Source organism: Mus caroli, unplaced genomic scaffold, assembly GCF_978045245.1.
Source record: "Mus caroli unplaced genomic scaffold, Mus_caroli_1 scaffold_15, whole genome shotgun sequence".
NCBI classification, from domain to species: Eukaryota; Metazoa; Chordata; class Mammalia; order Rodentia; family Muridae; genus Mus; species Mus caroli.
This window is the reverse complement of record NW_028227270.1, coordinates 102,087,465-102,111,245: the sequence shown is the minus strand read 5'-3', so window position 1 is coordinate 102,111,245 and position 23,781 is coordinate 102,087,465. Positions and strand designations below refer to the sequence as shown.

At 40.1% G+C, this 23,781-nt stretch overlaps 1 protein-coding gene across 4 annotated transcripts in view; it reads left to right on the top strand.

The window, feature by feature from the left end:
* The window catches only part of Amph (amphiphysin), a 199,797-nt gene that overhangs the window by 76,688 nt on the left and 99,328 nt on the right, over positions 1–23,781 (top strand). For all 4 annotated transcript variants that reach the window (XM_085831274.1, XM_085831273.1, XM_085831272.1 and 1 more), the window contains exon 2: positions 17,460–17,540. In XM_085831274.1, coding sequence (XP_085687400.1) covers positions 17,460–17,540 — 81 coding nt within the window. The remainder of the gene's footprint in view (positions 1–17,459; positions 17,541–23,781) is intronic.

Here is a 23,781-nt window from a genome sequence, read left to right as displayed (position 1 = left end):
AGATTATGCTGAACAAAGAAGCTTTTTGCAAAAGATCTCTGATTTTGATCTAACCTTTTTCTCATTCATAATATGTCTAATAAGGTGGGAAGTAACAAGTTCCTGAAAGATTCCAGTTGGTTAAGAAGTGATGCAATAGGATGAAAGTTTGTTCTGAGATAACAGGTTTTTTGGCATCACTGGTGGCCAGACAACACTTGTAATGGTAGTCACACTGTTCTTAGCATCTATTTAACTTAATTAATTAGTAGATGTGTTGATTAATAAGAAAATAAGCCATTCCTTTGAATTATTTTAGTCTCTATAGTAAAGTCCAGTAGCAATAATGCTCATTTTTCTTGGGCCTAATCCATATTCCATGCCATTTCCAGCCCAGATGGTCTGGATTCAGAATCAAATATCTGAGTAGGCCCTTTGTAGACACTGGGTCTTCTGGTTTGAAGTGGCTCAGTCATTGGGGGATTCCATTGCTGCAGCTAGCTTCCCTCCTATGCTCCTTGAGATCCGCAGCAGTCGCCAGCCAGGTTCTGTCTGTAGCTTGAGCTGCCCGTGGGTCTCTTGATATCAGCAATGTTGCTGGCATGTTTGTGGTGCTTTGAGTTAGAAAACCCTCCAGATGTTTATTTGAGCTTCATGGAGAGAATTTCTGGTTAGTCATCCTCAAAAATCAAAGCTGGTCCAGTTTCCATGGTAACTCATTATCCCTGTAGTATTAGTCTGCACAATAGGAGGCTGAAGGAAGAACCTTAAAAATATGCTGAAGTTTTTGATGGCATTTTTCAGTGAGTCACTGAACTGTCCTGTAACTCTTTAATATTTGACTTTAAAGTAAAGTTATAGAATCAAGAAGAGATTTTTACCTTTCTTAAATATTTTCAGATTCTAGTTGGTAATTTTGCTTGTATTCTTCTTTAACTTTCCTGGAATTGAAGAAAGACAAAAACAGACCAACAGACCAACCAGCAGACAGACAGACAGGTTCTAATTCATATGTGGCTCTTACATAGTCTATAGTGTATTTGTTCATATGTATAGAGGTTAAAATGTAGAAAGGTGTGGAGGAGAGTGGAGTATTTGATGAGGAGGGAGGATAGGGGTGTGGAAAGGCATCCAAGGAGGAGGGTACAAAAGGGGAACATTGTTGGTGGGGAGCAGAACCACAAATATATTCTTTGTTCCAAACTATCATGGCAACATTTAACACATGACATGCTAATTAGAAAATCCATCCCAGAGTTGCTGTTTAGCCCATTTTAGTAAACAAAGAAACAGACTGAAAAGTTAAAGTCTTTGCTTGGACAACCCATCCTGCAAAAGTAGGGTCCAGTTTTGTGTGAGTTTTTACTTACTTCTTTTCACGGTACCTGGGAAGTCTCTTAAAACTTAAAGCAGTGTTTCTTCTTGTGATGAAAACCATGAACTTTTTCCTAGCATAAAGACAGAATATTAGCTGTGGTTCCAAGCCCTTCTTGGATTCTTGCACTCAATGCATCAATGTAAGACATACATCCCTGTGTAGAGAGAGAAGTCCTGGCCAGTCTCCATTCCTTAGGGAAGGTAGTTGTCCTGCCTTTTTGTTGAATTCTCTATTCAAGGGCTGCTGTATAGGTGTGCTTCCTCTTTTAGCTCTGTCTGTCGTCATCACGGAAGTACTGTTTAAGGTTTTGTCTGTTAGGGTATCAACAATTCTAATAACTAATATTTCTGAGCACTGATTGGCAATCATTAAAATAAACTTTTCCATGTGTTTCAACAGTGGATCCTCAGATGTCTACTCTCAGTGTTATTATGCCTAATTTCAGGTAAAAAAGAGTTTGATAGAAAAATATCTCAGCCTGATAGCAGGTCTGGGATGTGAATTGTGCGACTGGCATTAGTGTACTCTTTGCCAGACCTTAATGCTGTCTTGTGTCATACACCCCTTCCATGGGAGACATTGGCTGTTTCTTAAAAAACAAAACAACAAACAAACAAAAAGAAAAAAACTTCACAACCAGCATTAACATGCTGACACAGCATAGACCTGAACTACTCATTCCAAACAACTTCTCTGATCCAGCTTTAATTCTTTTACTTTAAAAATGTAGATTATTTTCTTTAAGGAAACCTAACCAATGGACAGAAGCTAGTGACCCCTCTGGGTGAATTAGGGAAAAGCTGGAAGAGGCTGAGGAGGAGGGCGATCCTATAGAAAGGCCAGCAGTCTCAACTAAATTGTTCCCCTGGATCTGTCAGACACTAGGCCATCAAAGAAGCAGCATACACCAGCTGATATGAGGCACCCAACATATATACAGCAGAGGACAGTCAGATCTTGACTCAGTCAGAGAAGAGGTACCTAACCCTGGATAGACTTGGGGACCCAGGGAGTGGGGAGGTCTGGTGGGGTGGAGGTGAAGGTGGGGGCATCCTCTTGGAGATAGGGCGGGGAGAGGTGTGGGATGTGGAACTGAGGGTAGACCAGGAGGGAGATAAAGGGATAAAGTCTGGACTGTAAAAAAAGATTAAAGAATTTTTAAAAAAGAAATAGTGAGGAGGCAAATTAAGAGAGAGAGAGAGAGAGAGAGAGAGAGAGAGAGAGAGAGAGAGAGAGAGAGAGAGAAAGTAAGTTAATGTGAATGGGGAAATAACCTAAGCTATCCGGAGGTTTCAGGCTCAGTAAAGCTCTGCCCTTGATCTGTTAGAGGGGTAAGAGTTGATGAGGTATAAGAGATAGAAGAGATTGTGATCAAATTGTGCATTGTAAGATAGAAACCTTGTAAGATGTCTGTCATGCCAGACAAGCTGTTTATGGCAGGACTCCATGCAGCATCCATGCTGTGTTGAAGGGAACATTATGAAAGGCTTTTGAATTGTGTCATGTAGGAGACAATTAATTACGTTCACGTGCATTCTTCACCTCGGTGTAAATTTACTTCATCTGTCCCTGTTGCCTGCAGATGTGGCATCTTTGACATCTGGAAATTTATCACAAATATTTATTTCCCGCATTCATCAGTGAGAAGGGCCTTCACAGAAGGTACGGTCTGTGAGGTGAAGAGTTTAGGGTGTAAGAAGCTCATGAAAGTGCATGCAGGGTTCTTTGGTTCCGTCAAAACACGTGGGACAAGTATTATAAGAAGGCTCTGCCTCAGAGCACCCAGGTTTCTCAAGAAAAAGAAGCTTGGTGAGCCCAAGCCTTACATCATGCGTCTGGTGGTGAGATTTCAGCTAGCCCTGCTGATGGTGGGGATTTTATCTTGACTTGATGGCACATATTAAGTACAGTTGTCGTTAGTGCTTTTCCAGGACTACCTTTTCGCTGCACTCATGAGCCCTGCTCTGTAATGCTGATCCCTGGTTATGATTATAGATCCCTGATCTATAATGCTGGTACAAGGAAGTGATGTCACTCTGGGTCTGAGTCTGGTAAGGACCTAGGGTTTCTGTCGCTCTGATAAAACACCATGAGAAAAAGCACAACTTCACACCACACCCCATCACGGAGGAAAGTCAGCATAGGAACTCTAACAAGGCACAAACCTAGTGGCGGGAGCTGTTGCAGAGGCCAGGGAGGAGTGCCGCTTGCTTACTGGCTTGCTCTTCATGGCTTGTTCAGCCTGCTTCCTTATAGCACCCAGGGCCACCTCCCTAGGGATGGTGGCAACCACAATGAGCTGGGACCTCCCACATCAGTCATCAATCAAGAAAATGCTTGCCCATAGTCCAATCTGGTAGAGACATTTTCTCAGTTGTGGTTCTGTCTTCCAAGATGACTTTTAGGCTGTGTCAAGCTGACGTAAAACCAGCTAGTACATCCTGTTACTAACAGAGGCTAATTGGAAGTTTTCTCCAAGTAAAAGTGAAGGGAACATATATTTTGTTTAACTTGCTTCCATTCTCACAATATATCTAAGTTGAAATAATAATTTGGACGCAATTGTAGTCAAATGGCTTCCATTTAAGAAGTCTATGAATCAAACGTTGTTGTATGACCATTCTAGATGTGGGTAGACTCTTAGGTAGAGGAAAAATATTGAATTTTGAGAGGAAGTATGGCTACCAGCCTGCCCTCCCTTCTCTGATGCAGCCTTCAGAGCATTAATATGCAGGGGATAGGAGCTGACATGGCCATTAGGCTGTCTACTTTGAATCTAGGCTGTTACACATTAGCTTCATGGCTCTCAACAACTCAGTGTTTCCAGTTTCCACATAGCACTCATGTGGCTTCATCAGTGAAAGAAGACAACCATAGTAACCGGGCTAGCTAGGTTGTGGGGAGGACTATGTGTATTCTAAACCTAAGGCCTTCAGAACTGTGCTTGATACAGTTCAGGTTTCCGGTGATGATAACTAACATATAAGAATAATTAAGTCAATGTGGAGCATTTTCAGGAGAGGAAGAATAACAAGAGCATGTTCTTCCTCCTCCAGGGACCCTTTCCATCTGTTTCCTACTCACAGGACAAGCATCCCTCTCACACCCCAGACAATTTGCCACTCCCAGTTGATATCTTAGAAAGGCTTTTATGGAGTTTTTCTTCTGCCTTCCTTAAAACTTGTGAAACAGTGTGTGATTTCAAATTGATAACTTATCTGGGTAAGGACAGTAATCAACCTTGTACAACTGACCCATGAATCTGTAAGGTGCAGCCAAGGATAGGTCTCCTCTGTGGTGCATTGACGAGTACAAACCCTTCCTGGGTGTCATGGCTGAATCTGTCCTCCAACAGCTTTGTTGCTGGGTACATTGCTATAAGTTCAGTAGGCATGAGATGTCTCTGGAACATCTGGCTAATGGAACATGGAAGACTTGCTTCCCTTGCTTAAAGAACATGAAGGCTAATTCAGGGCCATGGTGTTGTGTGTAGACTTGACATAAAACAGTGCTGTGACTTGGAAGGGCGCTGCTGGGGAAGGAAGACTGGTGTATCTCTCAGCCTCAGAAGATAATGAACAAACTTTCACTACAGACTGGTGTATATTGTACCCTAGTATGGATAGTTGGAAGTTTCAAGTTTATTTAAAGAAGTAGTTCTGAGCAAAGAACCAGCCCAGGGTGTGTTGGTGTGAATGAGAAATCTCCTCCCCACCCCCATGGACTCAGGCCTCAGAATACTTGGGTTGTTTTCAGAGAATAGAACCTTATTCCACTTCTAGTTTGTTTTCTGTGCTTCAAGTCTGTGCCTGAGGGTGTGACCTCTCAGCTTCCTGCTCTGGCCACTGTTGCCATGCCTTTCTACCACAATGGACTCTAACTCTCTGGAACTGTAAGCCGAAACAAACTCTTCCTTCTAGGCTGTTTTGGCCACAGTGCTTTATTTCAGAAACAGAAAAGTAACAGACACAGGAGAGGATAATCTCACAATCTAGTCATCTTTTCAAGACCAATATCAAGCTATCATTTTCTACTAAGTTTTTTTCCTTTCCTCTGCAGTGTCAGGGGACTATGTGTTCTCAACTTTAAAGGATTCTGGGTAGAAAAGTGTAAAATTATGAACTTGATACCTGATTAGAAAGCCATCATGAAAAAGCTACATTGCCTGGTGCTTACTCTGGCTACATATAAATTCCAGTCATTAACCTTAGCCATCTCACCAGTAGATAATATTTATATAATACTACATCCTTTTTATTTTGGTGAAGGTAGAAAGTGTGATAAGAAGGTACCTCATTACACAATGAAAAATAATTTAACTTTATAGTTCTCCCAATTGGCATACAGAGTCTGGCAAAATAGAAGCATGGGTCAACAGGTCATGAAAATTGTCTCCTTGTCACCTTCATTCACCATATATACATCCCTCTAAAGTGTCCAGGGGTCAGTCCTTCCAAGTTCTTTTAAGAATACATAACTCTGGTCTCAGTATCAAGCTAGGCACTAGCACCTGTCCTTGCCATCCCCACATAGCCTTCCTTCGGAAGTTCTTTGCCATCTGCATCCATTGCCCTTATCAACTTCTCCACTTCTGAATCACAAGACAGGTGTTGCTGCTGGGGCTCAGCCATCAGCAATGCTGGACCCTGCTTTGCTCTTTTCCTTTAATTAACAGAAGCCATTTCCATGGTAAAAGGAAGATTGCAATTTTTTTTCCCTCTGACTTCAAATGTCAAGTTTTTTTTTAATTTTTAATATTTTTTATTACATATTTTCCTCAATTACATTTCCAATGCTATCCCAAAAGTCCCCCATCGCGCCCCCCACTTCCCTACCGACCCATTCCCATTCTGTTGGCCCTGGCATTCCCCTATATTGGGGCATATAAAGTTTGCAAGTCCAATGGGCCTCTCTTTCCATTGATGGCCGACTAGGTCATCTTTCAATACATATGCAGCTAGAGACAAGAGCTCCGGGGTTCTGGTTAGTACATCATGTTGTTCCAACAATAGGGTTGCAGATCCCTTTAGCTCCTTGGGTACTTTCTCTAGCTTCTCCATTGGGAGCCCTGTGATACATCCAATAGCTGACTGTGAACATCCACTCCTGTGTTTGCTAGGCCCCGGCATCGTCTCACAAGAGACAGCTATATTTGGGTCCTTTCCGCAAAATCTTGCTAGTGTATGCAATGGTGTCAGCGTTTAGAAGCTGCTTATGGGATGGATCCCTGGATACGGCAGTCTCTAAGTGGTCCATCCTTTCATCACAGCTACGAACTTGTCTCTGTAACTCCTTCCCTGGGTGTTTTGTTCCCAATTCTAAGAAGGGGCACAGTGTCCACACTTTGGTCTTCATTCTTCTTGAGTTTCATGCATTTAGCAAATTGTATCTTATATCTTGGGTATCCTAAGTTTTGGGCTAATATCCACTTATCAGTGAATACATATTGTGTGAGTTCTTTTGTGATTGTGTTACTTCAGTCAAGATGATGCCCTCCAGGTCCATCCATTTGGCTAGGAATTTCATAAATTCATTCTTTTTAATAGCTGAGTAGTACTCCATTGTGTAAATGTACCATAATTTCTGTATCCATTCCTCTGTTGAGGGACATCTGGGTTCTTTCCAGCTTCTGGCTATTATAAATAGGGCTGCTAAGAACATAGTGGAGCATGTGTCCTTTTTACCGGTTGGGACATCTTCTGGATATATGCCCAGGAGAGGTATTGCTGGATCCTCCAGTAGTACTATGTCCAATTTTCTGAGGAACCACCAGACTGATTTCCAGAGTGGTTGTACAAGCTTGCAATCCCACCAACAATGGAGGAGGGTTCCTCTTTCTCCACATCCTCGCCAGCATCTGCTGTCACCTGAATTTTTGATCTTAGCCATTCTGACTGGTGTGAGGTGGAATCTCAGGGTTGTTTTGATTTGCATTTCCCTGATGATTAAGGATGTTGAACATTTTTTCAGGTGCTTCTCTGCCATTCGGTATTCCTCAGGTGAGAATTCTTTGTTCAGTTCTGAGCCCCATTTTTTAATGGGGTTATTTGACTTTCTGGAGTCCACCTTTTTGAGTTCTTTATATATATTGGATATTAGTCCCTTATCTGATTTAGGATAGGTGAAGATCCTTTCCCAATCTGTTGGTGTTTTTTTTTGTCTTATTGATGGTGTCTTTAGCCTTGCAGAAGCTTTGTAGTTTCATGAGGTCCCACTTGTCAATTCTCGATCTTACAGCACAAGCCATTGCTGTTCTATTCAAGAATTTTTCCCTGTGCCCATATCTTCAAGGCTTTTCCCCACTTTCTCCTCTATAAGTTTCAGTGTCTCTGGTTTTATGTGAAGTTCCTTGATCCACTTAGACTTGACCTTAGTACAAGGAGATAGGAATGGATCGATTTGCATTCTTCTACATGTTAACAACCAGTTGTGCCAGCACCATTTGTTGAAAATGCTGTCTTTCTTCCACTGGATGTTTTTAGCTCCCTTGTCGAAGATCAAGTGACCGTAGGTGTGTGGGTTCATTTCTGGGTCTTCAATTCTATTCCATTGGTCTATTTGTCTGTCACTATACCAGTACCATGCAGTTTTTATCACAATTGCTCTGTAGTAGAGCTTTAGGTCCGGCATGGTGATTCCACCAGAGGTTCTTTTATCCTTGAGAAGAGTTTTTGCTATCCTAGGTTTTTTGTTATTCCAGATGAATTTGCAGATTGCACTTTCTAATTCGTTGAAGAATTGAGTTGGAATTTTGATGGGGATTGCATTGAATCTGTAGATTGCTTTTGGCAAGATAGCCATTTTTACAATGTTGATCCTGCCAATCCATGAGCATGGGAGATCTTTCCATCTTCTGAGATCTTCTATAATTTCTTTCTTCAGAGACTTGAAGTTTTTATTATACAGATCTTTCACTTCCTTAGTTAGAGTCACGCCAAGATATTTTATATTATTTGTGACTATTGAGAAGGGTGTTGTTTCCCTAATTTCTTTCTCAGCCTGTTTATTCTTTGTGTAGAGAAAGGCCATTGATTTGTTTGAGTTAATTTTATATCCAGCTACTTCACCGAAGCTGTTTATCAGGCTTAGGAGTTCTCTGGTGGAATTTTTAGGGTCACTTATATATACTATCATATCATCTGCAAAAAGTGATATTTTGACTTCATCTTTTCCAATTTGTATCCCTTTGATCTCCTTTTGTTGTCGAATTGCTCTGGCTAGGACTTCAAGTACAATGTTGAATAGGTATGGAGAAAGTGGACAGCCTTGTCTAGTCCCTGATTTTAGAGGGATTGCTTCAAGCTTCTCACCATTTACTTTGATGTTGGCTACTGGTTTGCTGTAGATTGCTTTTATCATGTTTAGGTATGGGCCTTGAATTCCTGATCTTTCCAAGACTTTTATCATGAATGGGTGTTGGATCTTGTCAAATGCTTTTTCCGCATCTAACGAGATGACCATGTGGTATTTGTCTTTGAGTTTGTTTATATACTGGATTACGTTGATGGATTTCCGTATATTGAACCATCCCTGCATCCCTGGGATGAAACCTACTTGGTCAGGATGGATGATTGTTTTGATGTGTTCTTGGATTCGGTTAGCAAGAATTTTATTGAGGATTTTTGCATCAATATTCATAAGGGATATTGGTCTGAAGTTTTCTATCTTTGTTGGGTCTCTTTGTGGTTTAGGTATCAGAGTAATTGTGGCTTCATAGAATGAGTTGGGTAGAGTACCTTCTGTTTCTATTTTGTGGAATAGTTTGTGAAGAACTGGGATTAGATCTTCTTTGAAGGTCTGATAGAACTCTGCACTAAACCCATCTGGTCCTGGGCTTTTTTTGGTTGGGAGACTATTAATGACTGCTTCTATTTCTTTGGGGGATATAGGGCTGTTTAGATCATTAACCTGATCTTGATTCAAATTTGGTTCCTGGTATCTGTCTAGGAACTTCTCCATTTCATCCAGGTTCTCCAGTTTTGTTGAGTATAGCCTTTGGTAGAAGGATCTGATGGTGTTTTGGATGCCTTCAGGATCTGTTGTTATGTCTCCTTTTTCATTTCTGATTTTGTTAATTAGGATGCTTTCCCTGTGCCCTCTAGTGAGTCTGGCTAAGGGTTTATCTATCTTGTTGATTTTCTCAAAGAACCAGCTCCTTGATTGGTTGATTCTTTGAATAGTTTTTCTTGTTTCCACTTGGTTGATTTCGCCCCTGAGTTTGATTATTTCCTGCTGTCTACTCCTCTTGGGTGAATTTGCTTCCTTTTGTTCTAGTGCTTTTAGGTATGTTGTCAAGCTGCTAATGTGTGCTCTCTCTAGTTTCCTTTTGGAGGCACTCAGAGCTATGAGTTTTCCTCTTAGAAATGCTTTCATTGCTTCCCATAAGTTTGGGTATGTTGTGGCTTCATTTTCATTGAACTCTAAAAAGTCCTTAATTTCTTTCTTTATTCCTTCCTTGACCAAGGTATCATTGAGAAGAGTGTTGTTCAGTTTCCACGTAAAGGTTGGCTTTCTATTATTTATTTTGTTATTGAAGATTAGCCTTAGTCCATGGTGATCTGATAGGATGCATGGGACAATTTCAATATTTTTGTATCTGTTGAGGCCTGTTTTGTGACCAATTATGTGGTCAATTTTGGAGAAGGTACCATGAGGTGCTGAGAAGAAGGTATATCCTTTTGTTTTAGGATAGAATGTTCTGTAGATATCTGCCAGATCCATTTGATTCATAATTTCTCTTAGTTTCTCTGTGTCCCTGTTTAGTTTCTGTTTCCATGATCTGTCCATTGGTGAAAGTGGTGTGTTGAAGTCTCCCACTATTTTTGTATGAGGTGCAATGTGTGCTTTGAGATTTACTAAAGTTTCTTTAATGAATGTGGCTGCCTTTGTATTTGGAGCATAGATCTTCAGGATTGATAGTTCCTCTTGGAGGATTTTACCTTTGATGAGTATGAAGTGTCCCTCCCTGTCTTTTTTAATGACTTTGGGTTGGAAGTCAATCTTATCAGATATTAGAATGGCTACTCCAGCTTGTTTCTTCATACCATTTGCTTGGAAAATTGTTTTCCAGCCTTTCATTCTGAGGTAGTGTCTATCTTTTTCTCTGAGATGAGTTTCCTGAAAGCAGCAAAATGTTGGGTCTTGTTTGTGTAGCCAGTTTGTTAGTCTATGTCTTTTTATCGGGGAATTGAGTCCATTGATATTAAGAGATATTAAGGAAAAGTAATTGTTGTTTCCTGTTATTTTTGTTGTTAAAGTTGGCATTCTGTTCTTGTGGCTGTCTTCTTTTAGGTTTGTTGAGGGATTACCTTTTTGTTGTTTCTAGGGCGTGGTTCCTGTCCTTGTATTGGTTTTTTTCTGTTATTATCCTTTGAAGGGCTGGGTTCGTGGAGAGATAATGTGTGAATTTGGTTTTGTCGTGGAATACTTTGGTTTCTCCATCTATGTTAATTGAGAGTTTGGCTGGGTATAGTAGCCTGGGCTGGAATTTGTGTTCTTTTAGTGTCTGTATAACATCTGTCCAGGATCTTCTGGCTTTCATAGTCTCTGGTGAAAAATCTGGTGTAATTCTGATAGGCTTGCCTTTATATGTTATTTGGCCTTTTTCTCTTACTGCTTTTAGTATTCTATCTTTATTTAGAGCATTTGTTGTTCTGATTATTATGTGTCGGGAGGTATTTCTCTTCTGGTCCAGTCTATTTGGATTTCTGTAGGCTTCTTGTATGTTCATGGGCATCTCTTTCTTTAGATTTGGGAAGTTTTCTTCTATAATTTTGTTGAAGATGTTTGCTGGTCCTTTGAGTTGAAAATCTTCATTCTCATCCACTCCTATTATCCATAGGTTTGGTCTTCTCATTGTGTCCTGTATTTCTTGGATGTTTTGAGTTAGGATCTTTTTGCATTTTACATTTTCCTTGATTGTTGTGCCGATGTTCTCTATGGAATCTTCTGCACCTGAGATTCTCTCTTCCATCTCTTGTATTCTGTTGCTGATGCTGGTATCTATGGTTCCAGATTTCTTTCCTAGGGTTTCTATCTCCAGTGTTGCCTCATTTTGGGTTTTCTTTATTGTGTCTACTTCCCTTTTTAGGTCTAGTATGGTTTTGTTCATTTCCATCATCTGTTTGGATGTGTTTTCCTGTTTTTCTGTAAGGACTTCTACCTGTTTGATTAGGTTATCCTGTTTTTCTTTAAGGATTTGTAACTCTTTAGCAGTGTTCTCCTGCAATTCTTTAAGGGATTTTTGTGCTTCCTCTTTATTGTCTTCTACCTGTTTACCAGTGTTCCTTTGTATTTCTTTAAGTGTGTTATTAAAGTCCTTCTTGAAGTCCTCTACCATCATCAGGAGATATGCTTTTATATCCGTGTCTAGCCTTTCTGGCGTGTTGGGGTGCCCTGTACTGGGCGAAGTGGGAGTGCTGGGTTCTGATGATGGTGAATGGTCTTGGTTTCTGTTAGTAAGATTATTATGTTTACCTTTCGCCATCTGGTAATCTCTGGGGTTAGTTGTTGTCGTTGTCACTGTTTAAAGATTGGAGCAGAAGCTGTGTTCCACTCACCAGCAGTCTCAAAATCCTGTGGCGGGGGTCGTGGGTAGCTGGCAGTACCCTGGTGCTGGTCCAGCCGGAAGAGGCCTGTGGTCCTACTCAGGCCGGTTTTCTGCTTCCCTAACTAATGCAGTCTCAGGTCCCGCGCGCAATTGGATTGGAGCAGAAGCTGTGTTCCACTCTCCAGAAGTCTTAAGATCCTGTGGCGGGTGTTGTGGGTAGCTGGCGAGTGTCAGCCGACCCTGCGCCCTTGCTACCCTGGTGCTTTTCTGACCGGAAGAGGCTTGTGGCCCTATGTAGGCCGGATTTCTCCCTCCCCAACCAAAGCAGTCTCAGGTCCCGCATGATTGGACTGGAGCAGAAGCTGTGTTCCACTCACCAGCAGTCTCAAAATCCTGTGGCGGGGGTCGTGGGTAGCTGGAGGGTGTCAGCCGACCCTGTGCTCTAGCTACGCTGGTGCTGGTCTGGCAGGATGAGGCCTGTGGCCCTACTCAGGCCGGTTTCTGCTTCCCTAACTCAAGTTTTTTTTTGTTTTTTTTTTAAAGCTGCTAACTTACTGCTCCATTTCTAATTTAAAATATTAAACAGAACTGTCCAACCACAGCTGCAGTGAGTAGTGAATTTGCCTTCCACTTTGGGAACATAAACTTGATTAGAATTTTGCCTTTACACTATGGAGAAAGTGTGGAAACCACAATTCTAAATCCTTAGATAATGTGCCTGGCCACTTTATGCAGGAGTAATTTTCCTAGGAAAGAATATAAGTACCACACCACTGGGACAGTGCTTGCAACTCAGTCTCAAGAGATCCCTGCTGGAGAGGAAACAGCAGGGGCTTACCACAAAACACTCTGACTCCTCATGTTCTTGCTTTGCCTCTCCATTTGACTTTTAATTTGATTAGTTTAGAATTGGAACAGGCTCAGTGAGCCTGGGAGTAGCAATGCTGTCCTGGGGAGGAATGAAGAATTTCACTGACAGTACATGTTGGACTTTTAATCTATGATTTGTCATTTGAAAAACAAGAACAAGGGTTACTGATGAAAATGCCTTTGTTTTCAAATCGGAAAGTATCAATATGGAGGAAATTAAACTGCTAAACCCAAATGTTCTTATATAACCTAGGACAGACAGCCAAAGGATAGTATTATCCACAGTGAGCTGGGTCCTCCCTTACAAATTACTAATTAAGAAAATTCCTAACAGACTTGCTGTAGGTCAATCTTTTGGACACATTTTTCTTTCAGTTAACATTCTCTCTTTCCAAATATGTGTAGTTGACAAGACCCAACCATGACAGAAATAGATCTAAGCTGTAACTTGAACTATAATGAAAATTGTTTATTAATCCCTGTATTTTTCTTGATTTATTTAGTGACATGCGGAAATTGACAAGGGTATGGAGAATATGGGCTATTAAGAAGACCTGATCTTTGAAAGATAAGACAGATGCAACATGAACGAGAAATCCAATTGACAGGTGCTTTCAGAGCAAGGGCGTAGATAGGACCAGAATTCTCCTCTAAATAAGAATCTCCTCCCACAACCTTTGTGCTTTCTCACTGTTCTAGTCTCCTCACTACAGAGTTGGTAGTATATGCCATAAGGTTATCATGAGAACTAAAGGAATTAACTTGAAACACAGTAAAGCACAATCAAATGAGGAGGTATGACAGACATAACTAGAAGCCCATATGTGTACTTTTGTTATTATAGTAAACTGGAAGTAGTTAGTGGTGACAATTCCACTTGAACTGGGGAAGATCCATGGAGGATTTGGGAAGCATCGTGATTGAATGATAGGAGAGAAAATTTTGTAGGTTGATGATGTCATAAAATATCAAGGCAGGGATGAAGTGTTGTTCACTAAAGAAACACTAGAGATACAAAAATCCAGTTAGATCTTAAATTATAGGTGGCACATGTCCCCATCCCTAACCCTGAAGCTATCTATCTTCAATTGATAATTACCTGCCAATGAAAATTTAGTTTTCTCCAAGGGAGTCTTACTGGGGGCAAAGAGTATTTTTTAGGGTAGATAGGCAACAGAAAATGAACTTAATGGCATCTTTAGAGGTTCCTATCTCACAGTGCTGTGTCAGGGTCAAATTTTTAATTTTTAATATATATTAAAAATATCTATGCAATTTGTGCATATACTAGGATTTCCAGTTTTATATTTTTATGAGATTCCCGAGTTTGCAAATAAATGAGTTTCTGCATCTATATTCATTTCTTGTGCCTTTCCTTCTGTATAGTCCTAGTCTGATGTGACAGTTCTTTATTTTATTATTTTGTTTTATTGCTATTTCTTAGAAACCTGTTTGCTTTCTAATGAGAGACAGAAAAAGGGAATATCTGGATGGAAGTTAAAGAGGGGAGGAACTGTGAGAGACAGAAAGAGGAGAAACTATAGTCAGGATATATTATAAGAGAAAAATCTATTTTTTAATAAAATGAAAAATATTGATGGCACGCGTGTTTCTGTTCATACACAAATTGAAGACCTTTAATAACTGTTCTAAGGTAACATGTAGAGTGGGCCCTATGTTGTGATATGTCAGGATTTCCGAGGCATTACAATGTGACAGCCTGTATATCAAATATTTCTTCTTCTATCAATAGTGTCAGAGGCCATTGCAACTTTGCCATCCATCACAAAAATTCTCAGATTTGGTTCACAATGAATTAGGAATACAGAGTGGATCTCTACTGAGGGACCTTGGAAGAAAGACAAATAATTCAACACCTGCTATGGAGACCCCTCTTGGGAGCCTATTAAATCCGAAGCCTAGTCAAGTTTTTCCTTGATATTTCAGTATTGTTATTCTGTCTCCAACCTACAGTGTCAAAGCCCGGGATGATTCTACCATAGTGAATGGGTTCTGTTACTTACGAATGAAGTGATTTTGCACAGACATCTATTTTTTGTAAGTTTCAGTTTATCCATCTTTAGCTCAGGGATGAGTTATGCTGTTTTAAGGGTTAATTGAAAGAGAACACACCAAGTTTCAATGTGGCCAATGGAGTGAAAATTTTTCCTGGAAAGATTAGCTTTCTCACCCCTCCTCCTTTCCTAGCTCCCCTCTGTGGAGACAAAGGCAAAGGCAGCCAGCACTGCAAGACCAATACAACAATGAGTTCTACCCATTCTGTTATTCTCAATGACATGTCTCTGTGGAGACATGTCATGTTATTCTCGTGTTATTCTCAATGACATGTTATTCTCAATGTTAGTCTCAATGACATGTTATTCTCAATGTTAGTCTCATGTTATTCTCAATGACATGTTATTCTCAATGACATGTCTCTGTGGAGACAAAGGCAAAGGCAGCCAGCACTGCAAGACCAATACAACAATGAGTTCTACCCATTCTGTTATTCTCAATGACACTGTCAGGTTGGGAACTCTTTTTACACGTGGGGACAATTTCATGGTTGCTCTCTGGCCTTATCTCACTTATGTCATATCATTCAAGGAATGAAATTTCAGTGAGAGCTTTAAGAAGGAGCCCATGCACAATCTTCCCACTATTACAGTCATGCATCCCATAAGACATATTTCTTAAAATCCAGTGGCCTTAATAAAATTTGCCCATGAAAATAAGAATATTAGATTTATTGTGTGGGTCTTACCTGCTTCTTCTGAGACAAAAAAGCCCACACTGATTGTGACAAAGAAGCTGGACTGCAGAAAGCTGATTTTTCTAGAAGTTTCCAAGAGGTCACTTACACAGCAATGTGATTCCAATCCTTCAGGTGTCGCATGGTTAAAATAGGTGCCACACAAGACTGTCATGAGGACAAGAGTAAAGATAATTGCCAACTGTGATTTCAGGCTCACAGTGGGTATGCTATATATTTGTAGTATTCATTTCTTATGCTCAGGACAGAAGTTCTTATTCACTTTTCTAGGAGGTTGTAGAGTTGAGAATGTGGCACCTCCTATTGTTCAGAAGAGACAGGTAGCACCCCTTGCCTGCATGTTGTCAGTAGATGAGGTGTTAAAGGAGTCTTAGCCAGACCTATGATAAAGAGTATCTGAAGGGGACTTAGGTGTGTGGACTTTGAGAGCTAAGGGAATGCTGTGTGGTCCATGCCTGCTGCTTTCCCTCATCATCGTTAGATTTTGTGTGTCCATATGTGTGTCTGTAGATGTGTGGATGTTTGAGTAGTCAAAGGTAATTTGGTAGAATTCTCTTTAAACCATTTTTTAATGAAAAGACAAAAATGAATAAGGCACCAGTAAATGCCAAGAATCTCTTCCTTAAAATTGTGAGGTTTGGAAAGAAAACACAGGGGAAGACAGAGGCTGAGGCTTCCTTGGTTATTCAAGTTTGCCTCTGTGGCAAGTGTGGCCTCTGTGGCTTCTCTTTATCTCTGAGACGATAATAATAACAAAAGTAGTAGTTAAGACTCTGAGCTGGAACTGAGCTCCCCACAGGCGTTAACTCTGTGTGTCTTGATGAATGTGGATCTCTGTAGTAGAGTTCTTTTTTGTTAAATGGCATTTTATGATGCCACAGGATGTCATAAGGCAAATTTCTAGAAGGCAGTGTTTATAGAGTTTCCATGTCCTAGAGCAAGTCAGAGTTTAAAAAATGAGATATTAGGACACTTCAACATCAACTACCAAACTCTACTGGAGCACTCAGCTCTGTCTGCTTTATCTTCAGATGGCTTCTTATTTGTCTTTTAAAAATGCTTCCTTTGGCATCTTGTACTGTGCTCCAGACATAGTATTTCTTCTTGTGAATTTGCTTAGACTCCTTCGAGGCCTGGAACAAACTCTACTACATTTCTGTCCATTGGAGCCACTAACAGCAGATGAAAACCATCTCTACAGAATATTCTCTGAAGCCTTGAACTCTGCAGGATATTGTTACAATGCTCTATAACATCCTTGCACTGCATATAATACAGTCTCCAATTTGTTTTTGTAGATCTGCCTTATGAATTCTACTAGACTGTCAGATGTTTTCAGGATAAAAACTCCCTCCTGATGTATTTGTTTTATATTTCTGGGTAGCCAATGGTTATCATGGGCTTGTACAATAGTTCTATACCCATGGCCACTTGGATGCTTATTGAATTGGAGAGAGTATCAAAACATGTTCAGTAGAATTGAATGTCATCCCTAGAATTCATACTTTAGTCATAAAGCCTTGCTTCACTGAATCACACATATCTGGTTACTCATTATGCATCATGCGTTTTGGTAGCTTCTGGGAACAAAATGACAGGTAGAGCTTAGCTTAAAGTCTTAAAGTTGTGCACAGCTTCCTAAAGGAATGTATATGTAAGGAAACAAGTGGAAGGCTGCATGACCCTTGCTCAAAATCACACAGCCTGAAGTGGATGGATCTGTGACTAAAATTTAAGTCTATTTAGCTCCAAAGTCACCAAGCACATTCCCACAATAGGAAAGGTAGCAGTCCTGAGGGTGAATTCTGCTCAGAACCCTTGGTGAAAGACAATAGTCTTCACTGAACAGGTATTGGTCCTGCCCCATAATCACTGTTAAATCAACACATTTTGTTTCATTTACAAACTAGGTCCTCCAGAAGCTGGGGAAGGCTGACGAGACAAAAGATGAACAGTTTGAAGAATATGTCCAGAACTTCAAACGGCAGGAGGTGAGTCCAGTTCTTAAGTTTCTTCAGTAGGAAGAGTGATTTATGTTTTCATATATGGTATGTTTTGGATGATTCCCAAAGCTCATGTGTTGGAAGTTAATCTCCACTGTGTAGTCTTAAGGAGGTCCTTATTTAATCTACTACTAGAGTATTTATAGGCAAGGCCTTTCAGAAGTAGTTAGGATTATAAAAAGTCACTTGAGCTGCTTTAGAAGAGGGATATAAACCAGAGAGATACATGCTTTCTGACTCTTGATGATTCTTTATTTTTCTGTCTCTGAGCTGCCTCAGATCTCTGCAAGTAAGTCTTTCATTACCAGATGTACGCAAGAACTAAAATAAATCTCAAGTCTTTATGCTAAGTTGGGGATCCTGTGTCTTGGGTCTAGACTAACACAATGTGAATATATTTCTATATTCTGCAGGAGACAAGAAGACAGGTAGGGGTTGCAGACAGAGTGTTTGGAGCATAGTTTCAGGCTATTATGCACTGCTACCCCGAAACTTTGGAATGCTAACGACTAAGCTGAAGGATAGGTCTTGGAACTCCATGTCCTACAGAATCCTAGAACGGCTTTAAGCGTGTCTTTCAAATGATCTCCGTTAATACGGGCTTCAAGACCATGGACACTTTGGTTGGGGAGATGAAGCTACCAGTGCTAACCTCAGAAGCAAATGAATCTGAATCTGATCCTTATCACACATATCAAAATTCAGGACATGATAGTGCACATGGGTACTCCAGGGGTAGGGAGTCAGAATTATGAGAATCCTGTTTTGTTTTTTGTTTTTTCTTTTTTTTTTTGTCTACCCAGACCAACCTAACTGGTAAACCCCAGGCCAAAAAGAGATAAGTCTCAGAGGTCTTGAGTGGAATTTTTGAGCATAATGTCTCCTTGCCTCCATGTAAACAACACCCCTCCACATGTGTACATAACCCTTTCCACACACATAAAGAAAAGATTATGCACTATTCATAGAGATTGCATCTTTCCAAGATGTTAAAACCTATTCCCAGTGGGTAAAAAAGAACTAAACTTTTGATGCCTAAAGCACAAATAAAAATGCATTACATTCATAAATACATGACATATCTGTGCTACTGGAATTTCACAAGAGTGTATAATTAGAGAAATGATGTGCACCAAGATTCCTCCTCATAGGAGATGATAGGAAAAAGCAAGGTTGAGAAGTGATATTCGTTCCTTTTGTGGACACTTGTTTAACAGACACATGAATAAGTAAAGTACTTTTTTCAATGGCTGGTTCTAATTAATAAGGCTTAGATATTTGATATTTGACTCAAATATCACTCTCATAGTAGAAGGAAGGCAGGAAGAAAATGGGGACAGCAGACTCTGAAAAATGGGCTTGCACATGGGACCAATGTTAAGATGAACACTGCTGTTGGTGCTATCTGTGTCCAAGGCAATCTTGACCCAGGGAATGACAATCAACAATAAAATGTCATTGTGGTTATTTGGTCAACTTTGCCCTCTCTCTTAGAGGTTCTTTAGTCCCTGTTGCACCAGGCTTCTATTGTTTCCCTTAATGGGAGACACAACATTTCTTTTTCTTGCCAAAATGCTTTATAAAACTCAGAAGGTATAGAGCCATATAGACTAGTCTTCATTAAAATATATTCCTGAATGTTGCCAATTATATTCTAAAACTAAAGATCTGCATGTATATATAGGACTTGCAATAAACCATGGAAATCTTCTATTTAAAAAGTAAGAAGGGGTAGGAATTAGAGAATGAGTTAGTCAGGGCTCTCTAAAGGATGAGGACTAAGAGAACCTGAGATGTTTCAAATGGGCTCACAGGAACTGGATAATCTAACAGTGCCTGACTGTACACTTGCTGAGTATCTAGCAATTGTACAGTCTTATAGACTGCTTGTTTCTCAGTCCCAATCTGGCACTGTAGGCCTGAAATATTCCTTGAAACCTAATGGTGTTAAGTTTTCATGGGAATTGTCACAACATAGAGACAGTGAGTGAGACAAGCAGGCAGAAAAACAAAGCTTCCTTCTTCCATGTCCTTTGATCTGGGTGGCGAACAGAAGGTGTTGCCCATATTTAGGGTGAGTCTCCCTGCTTCAAATAATTTGATGAAGAAAACATTTCACAGGTATGCCCAGTAGCTTGTGTTTCCATTGGTTGCAGTCAAGATGACAACCAAGATTAGTCATCGTAGAGAACAAGGGAGCAGTAGCAGAAGACACCTTCAAATTACTGACTATTGCAGCGAACTTGGAATAATAAAATGGAGAAGAGACTCTAACAGATATGCTAGATATGGGCCCATTGAGTAAATTATGCTGAGTGTCTCCCAGGACAGCAAGTTTTATGTGTCAACATCTGTTTTCCTTTGTACTGGTCTCCCTCATCTCCTCAACTTGGATGGCACTCCACAAGAAAACTTGTCAATCATTTTTCTAGACGATCATCAATGTCTGCTTTCAGATGGTGGATTTAGATTGAAGAAGTGACTCAACCCTAGAGCCTTCCTTTCTTGAGGACTTTTGATCTACTCTTCAAAACTCAATCTTGCCTTGGGAATCCCTGTGGAGCCAATTAGCCTTTTGCCATTGGATTTTCTGTTTATACTTTCCTGGCCTTTTTAAGTTGCCCAGAAGCCTAGCTGGGAAAGAGTCCTGCTTTGTAATGCTTTCATGTCTAGGTGGCACTCTGTGGTTTTCAACTATCATTAAAATTGACCGTTATGGATTTTTTTTTCAACTGACCCAGCTTAAAATTTTTTTCTTGTCTAAGTACAGTAGAAACACATAGTTTGCTGTATTATTTACATTTACATCAGGCAATTAGTCTGTGCCTCTTGGAGAAAGGTCTGTGGTGGCTTCACTTTGCTGGTCCACCCCTGTTCTTATTACTGTGTACACCTGTAAAATGTTATGGGCTACTGTATGATAATCATCCTAGAAGGCCTGTACATTGGCTTACTCAAAAAGTTGGGAAAATGTGAAAATGTAACGATACTTTATAACGATGAAACATGTAGATTGGACAGTGACATAGAATTTCTCAAAGAGTCTTTGAGAATCCTACTGGCTTCATTTTGAAAATATGTTGACATCAAAATATAATAAATTTATTGCACATTTTCTTAGTGTTACCTATTGGAATCAGAAAGAGTTCTTTGCAGTCTTTATCACAGAGTATAGACAGAGTATGCATTGTTCTCTGTGTATTAAAGGCAAAGAGAGAAGGAAAGGGGGATGTGAGGGTGGTAAAGAGGGGGATTCATTAATTTTTCATGGAAAACATATTTGACACTGAGATCTAAATTTGGGGCCTGGAAAATTTTTGCTTTACAGAGAACAAGTTCTCTTTTACCTTTCAAATGTGTTGGTCATTGCAGTGGTTAATCTTAACTGTCAGCTTCATTGCCTTGGTAAGCACTTAGATTAGTAGAGCAAATCTCTGTTGGGGAGCTATTTCCTAAGAGATTAAGAAGGAAGGAAGCATCATGGATGTGAGGGAAAACAGAAAATTGATAGAAGCCCTAGAAGGAATGAAGGGAGGTGGAAGCTGTTATCTTCTGTGTTTCCTGATCTCCAGGAGGTTAGAAATCTTGTTTCTCCAACTGCTTCTACTCTGGTATTCGGGCTCATTACAGCCTAGAAATGCTAAGTCAGCCAGCCATGAACTGAAACCTTTGAAACAGAGAGCCTAAAGAAATCTTTACATAAAAATGTTTCCTCTCAAGTATTTGGTCACAATGGTTAAATATAATCTAACTAACCGAGCGACCAATTCACTCGGTTATTAGATTATAATTAACCGTTAAATATAATGCAACTAAAATAGATACAATTGATTTATATGCATATGCTGGAAAAGGTGTGATGTTTATGTGCAAATACTAACTTAGTAAGACTGACCTACCAAGGCAATGATCACCTCTACAACGTCTAGTATTATTAATGTTGTATCATGGTGTCTCATTGCTTGAAACAGAATCCCAAAGGTATTATTTAGCCTAGACAACTTAGAGTTCATGTTTTCCCAACAAATATGTTTTTTAATCCCCAATTAAGTGATTGACAGTATACTGTGAATTGAATTTTTGTTTACTATAGTCCTATGAGACTCCAAAGTTTAGTTGTTTTAAAATTCTACTTTTCTAAAATAGGCATCCTTGCTTGTGATTTCCTCACTAGTCTATGTTGGAATAAATGTAGCATGAGGTCTGTCCTTGAACTCTGATTTGGAGCGTAGATTTAATTTATTCCAACCCCACACTTTAAAAAAAAATCTTAAGTCTCTTTTCTTCAGAGATGGTTTGTGTGAAACTGATTGTATGTGAAGGATTTGTTTGCATGGCCCTATTAGTCTGTTGGATTTTCAACTGTAGTTTTTGTGACCCAGATTCCAACCTGATTAACTAGGATGAAGAAGAAATGAGAAATGAGAATAGAACAGCAAATAGGATCAGTGATGTCTCCTATGAAGAATTCAGAATTTTCCATGATGAGAGCTAATCCAGCAGGAAGCAACAAAATGTGATGTTAATCCTTACTCCCCAAATGTCCCTCTTGACCTTTTCTGATTTTTCTCTTTTATTAGAGCTTCTAATAAGCAGTAGAATTGATTGGTATGGGCACCAATTATTTTCAGTTCACCTGGCTTTCTGCTGACAGATCCCTTAATAAGTGGAAAAAGCTTCTGGATGGCGGACGCTTGGCCTTTCCTTTTCCTGCCTATCAAACTCAGCCGTCCTGCCAAGAAGCTCACCTTCGGTACATTGGCCAGCTATAATGAAAGGGCTGATGGGTTGGCTGGATTCAGAGCTGCAACTATCAGATCACATCTTGGTGTTAAATGATGTGAGCACTTTCATCCAGGCCAGATCCAACAAGAGTGATTCAAATACCGGAAGAGAGATCTGTGATTCATGTGTAGCCATCTCCTCTGCCAAGGGCCATGGCAGGGGTTCTTCCTGCTTCCTTCTCAGCACACTTCAGGGTGCCAATTTTGGTGAAATTCTTAGGACCAGATGTGTTTCGGATTCCCAAGACTTTTTTTAATTTGAGGAATATTTGTATAGATTTTACTTGTCAAACATCATTTACTTGAAAATCCAAAATCTTAATTGCTTCTGAACTCAAAACTTTTAAAGAGTTTCTGTTTCAGAGTCTTTCAGACTTTAGGTGTTCTGATTAGAGACACTCAACCTGTGGACACCAGGAAGAAAAGAAATCCTGGGACCTTACATTCTTTTCTGCAGAGGTTGAAGAGCGAGGGTCCCCTGGCAGCTCCTAGCTTTCCTGAGCCACAGATCTTGCTTTGCCACTTTTCTCTAAGGGACGTGAAGTCTTGCTCTGAAGTTGAATGAATGCTTGCTAATACTTGAATGTATTCCGAGAGGAGTTCTGAGATGAAGCCGATGTTTATTATGTGTATCAATGAAGACACTTGACAACATAGTCAAAGAACTTGGAGGGTGTATATCAGTGATTCTAAAGAAAAAATTAGGACATACAGTTTGAAAGGCACATGAATAAAAAGTATGTTGGCCTATGCAGTGACAATATGAATTGAAACTTACTGTTTTATTATAGTAAGGTGCACTTCTGTTCTGAAAGGATGGCAGTTTGGCTGAGGAGTTAGGCTTAGCACATCCCTTTGGAACATTATCCCAACAAAACCATCCATACTGTGAATATACAATCACCTTTTCTTAAATATGAAAGATGACCTGTTCTTCCTGAGCTAGCCACTCCCTGGAGTAAATGTGAGTACATCAGGTCTGCTCTGCATAAAGATCTGGCTCTAAATCTCAGCCTAGTCAGTGTCAGTCAGACAAAAATCCCCCTTTCAGGCCATGAGACCTTCTGGATTGGGAATAAGAAGCTCATTTGTTGAGTTGTATGCTTACTAGAGCCATGTGAGTCACAATTTAGCTTCTTCAGAATCATCCAGAAGGGCTTAATGCAGGATAGATCCCTGGGCTAAATCCTAGGAGACAACCTTAAGAGTCTGCATTTCTGACATGCCCCTAAGTAGCATCAGTGGTACTCGTCCAGGGACAGTACATGGAGAGTCTGTACATTGACACAACTGATGCATTACTCATGCAGAGTTTTCTGCTGTCTTCCCTGGTTAGTCCTTTAACCTTCTAACGTTATGGGCAGTGGCTACTTTTAGCATCTTGGCATATGGAAAGGGTTTGTTGGTCATGCTTTGTGTTATCTTCCCAGGATCACACAGTGGAA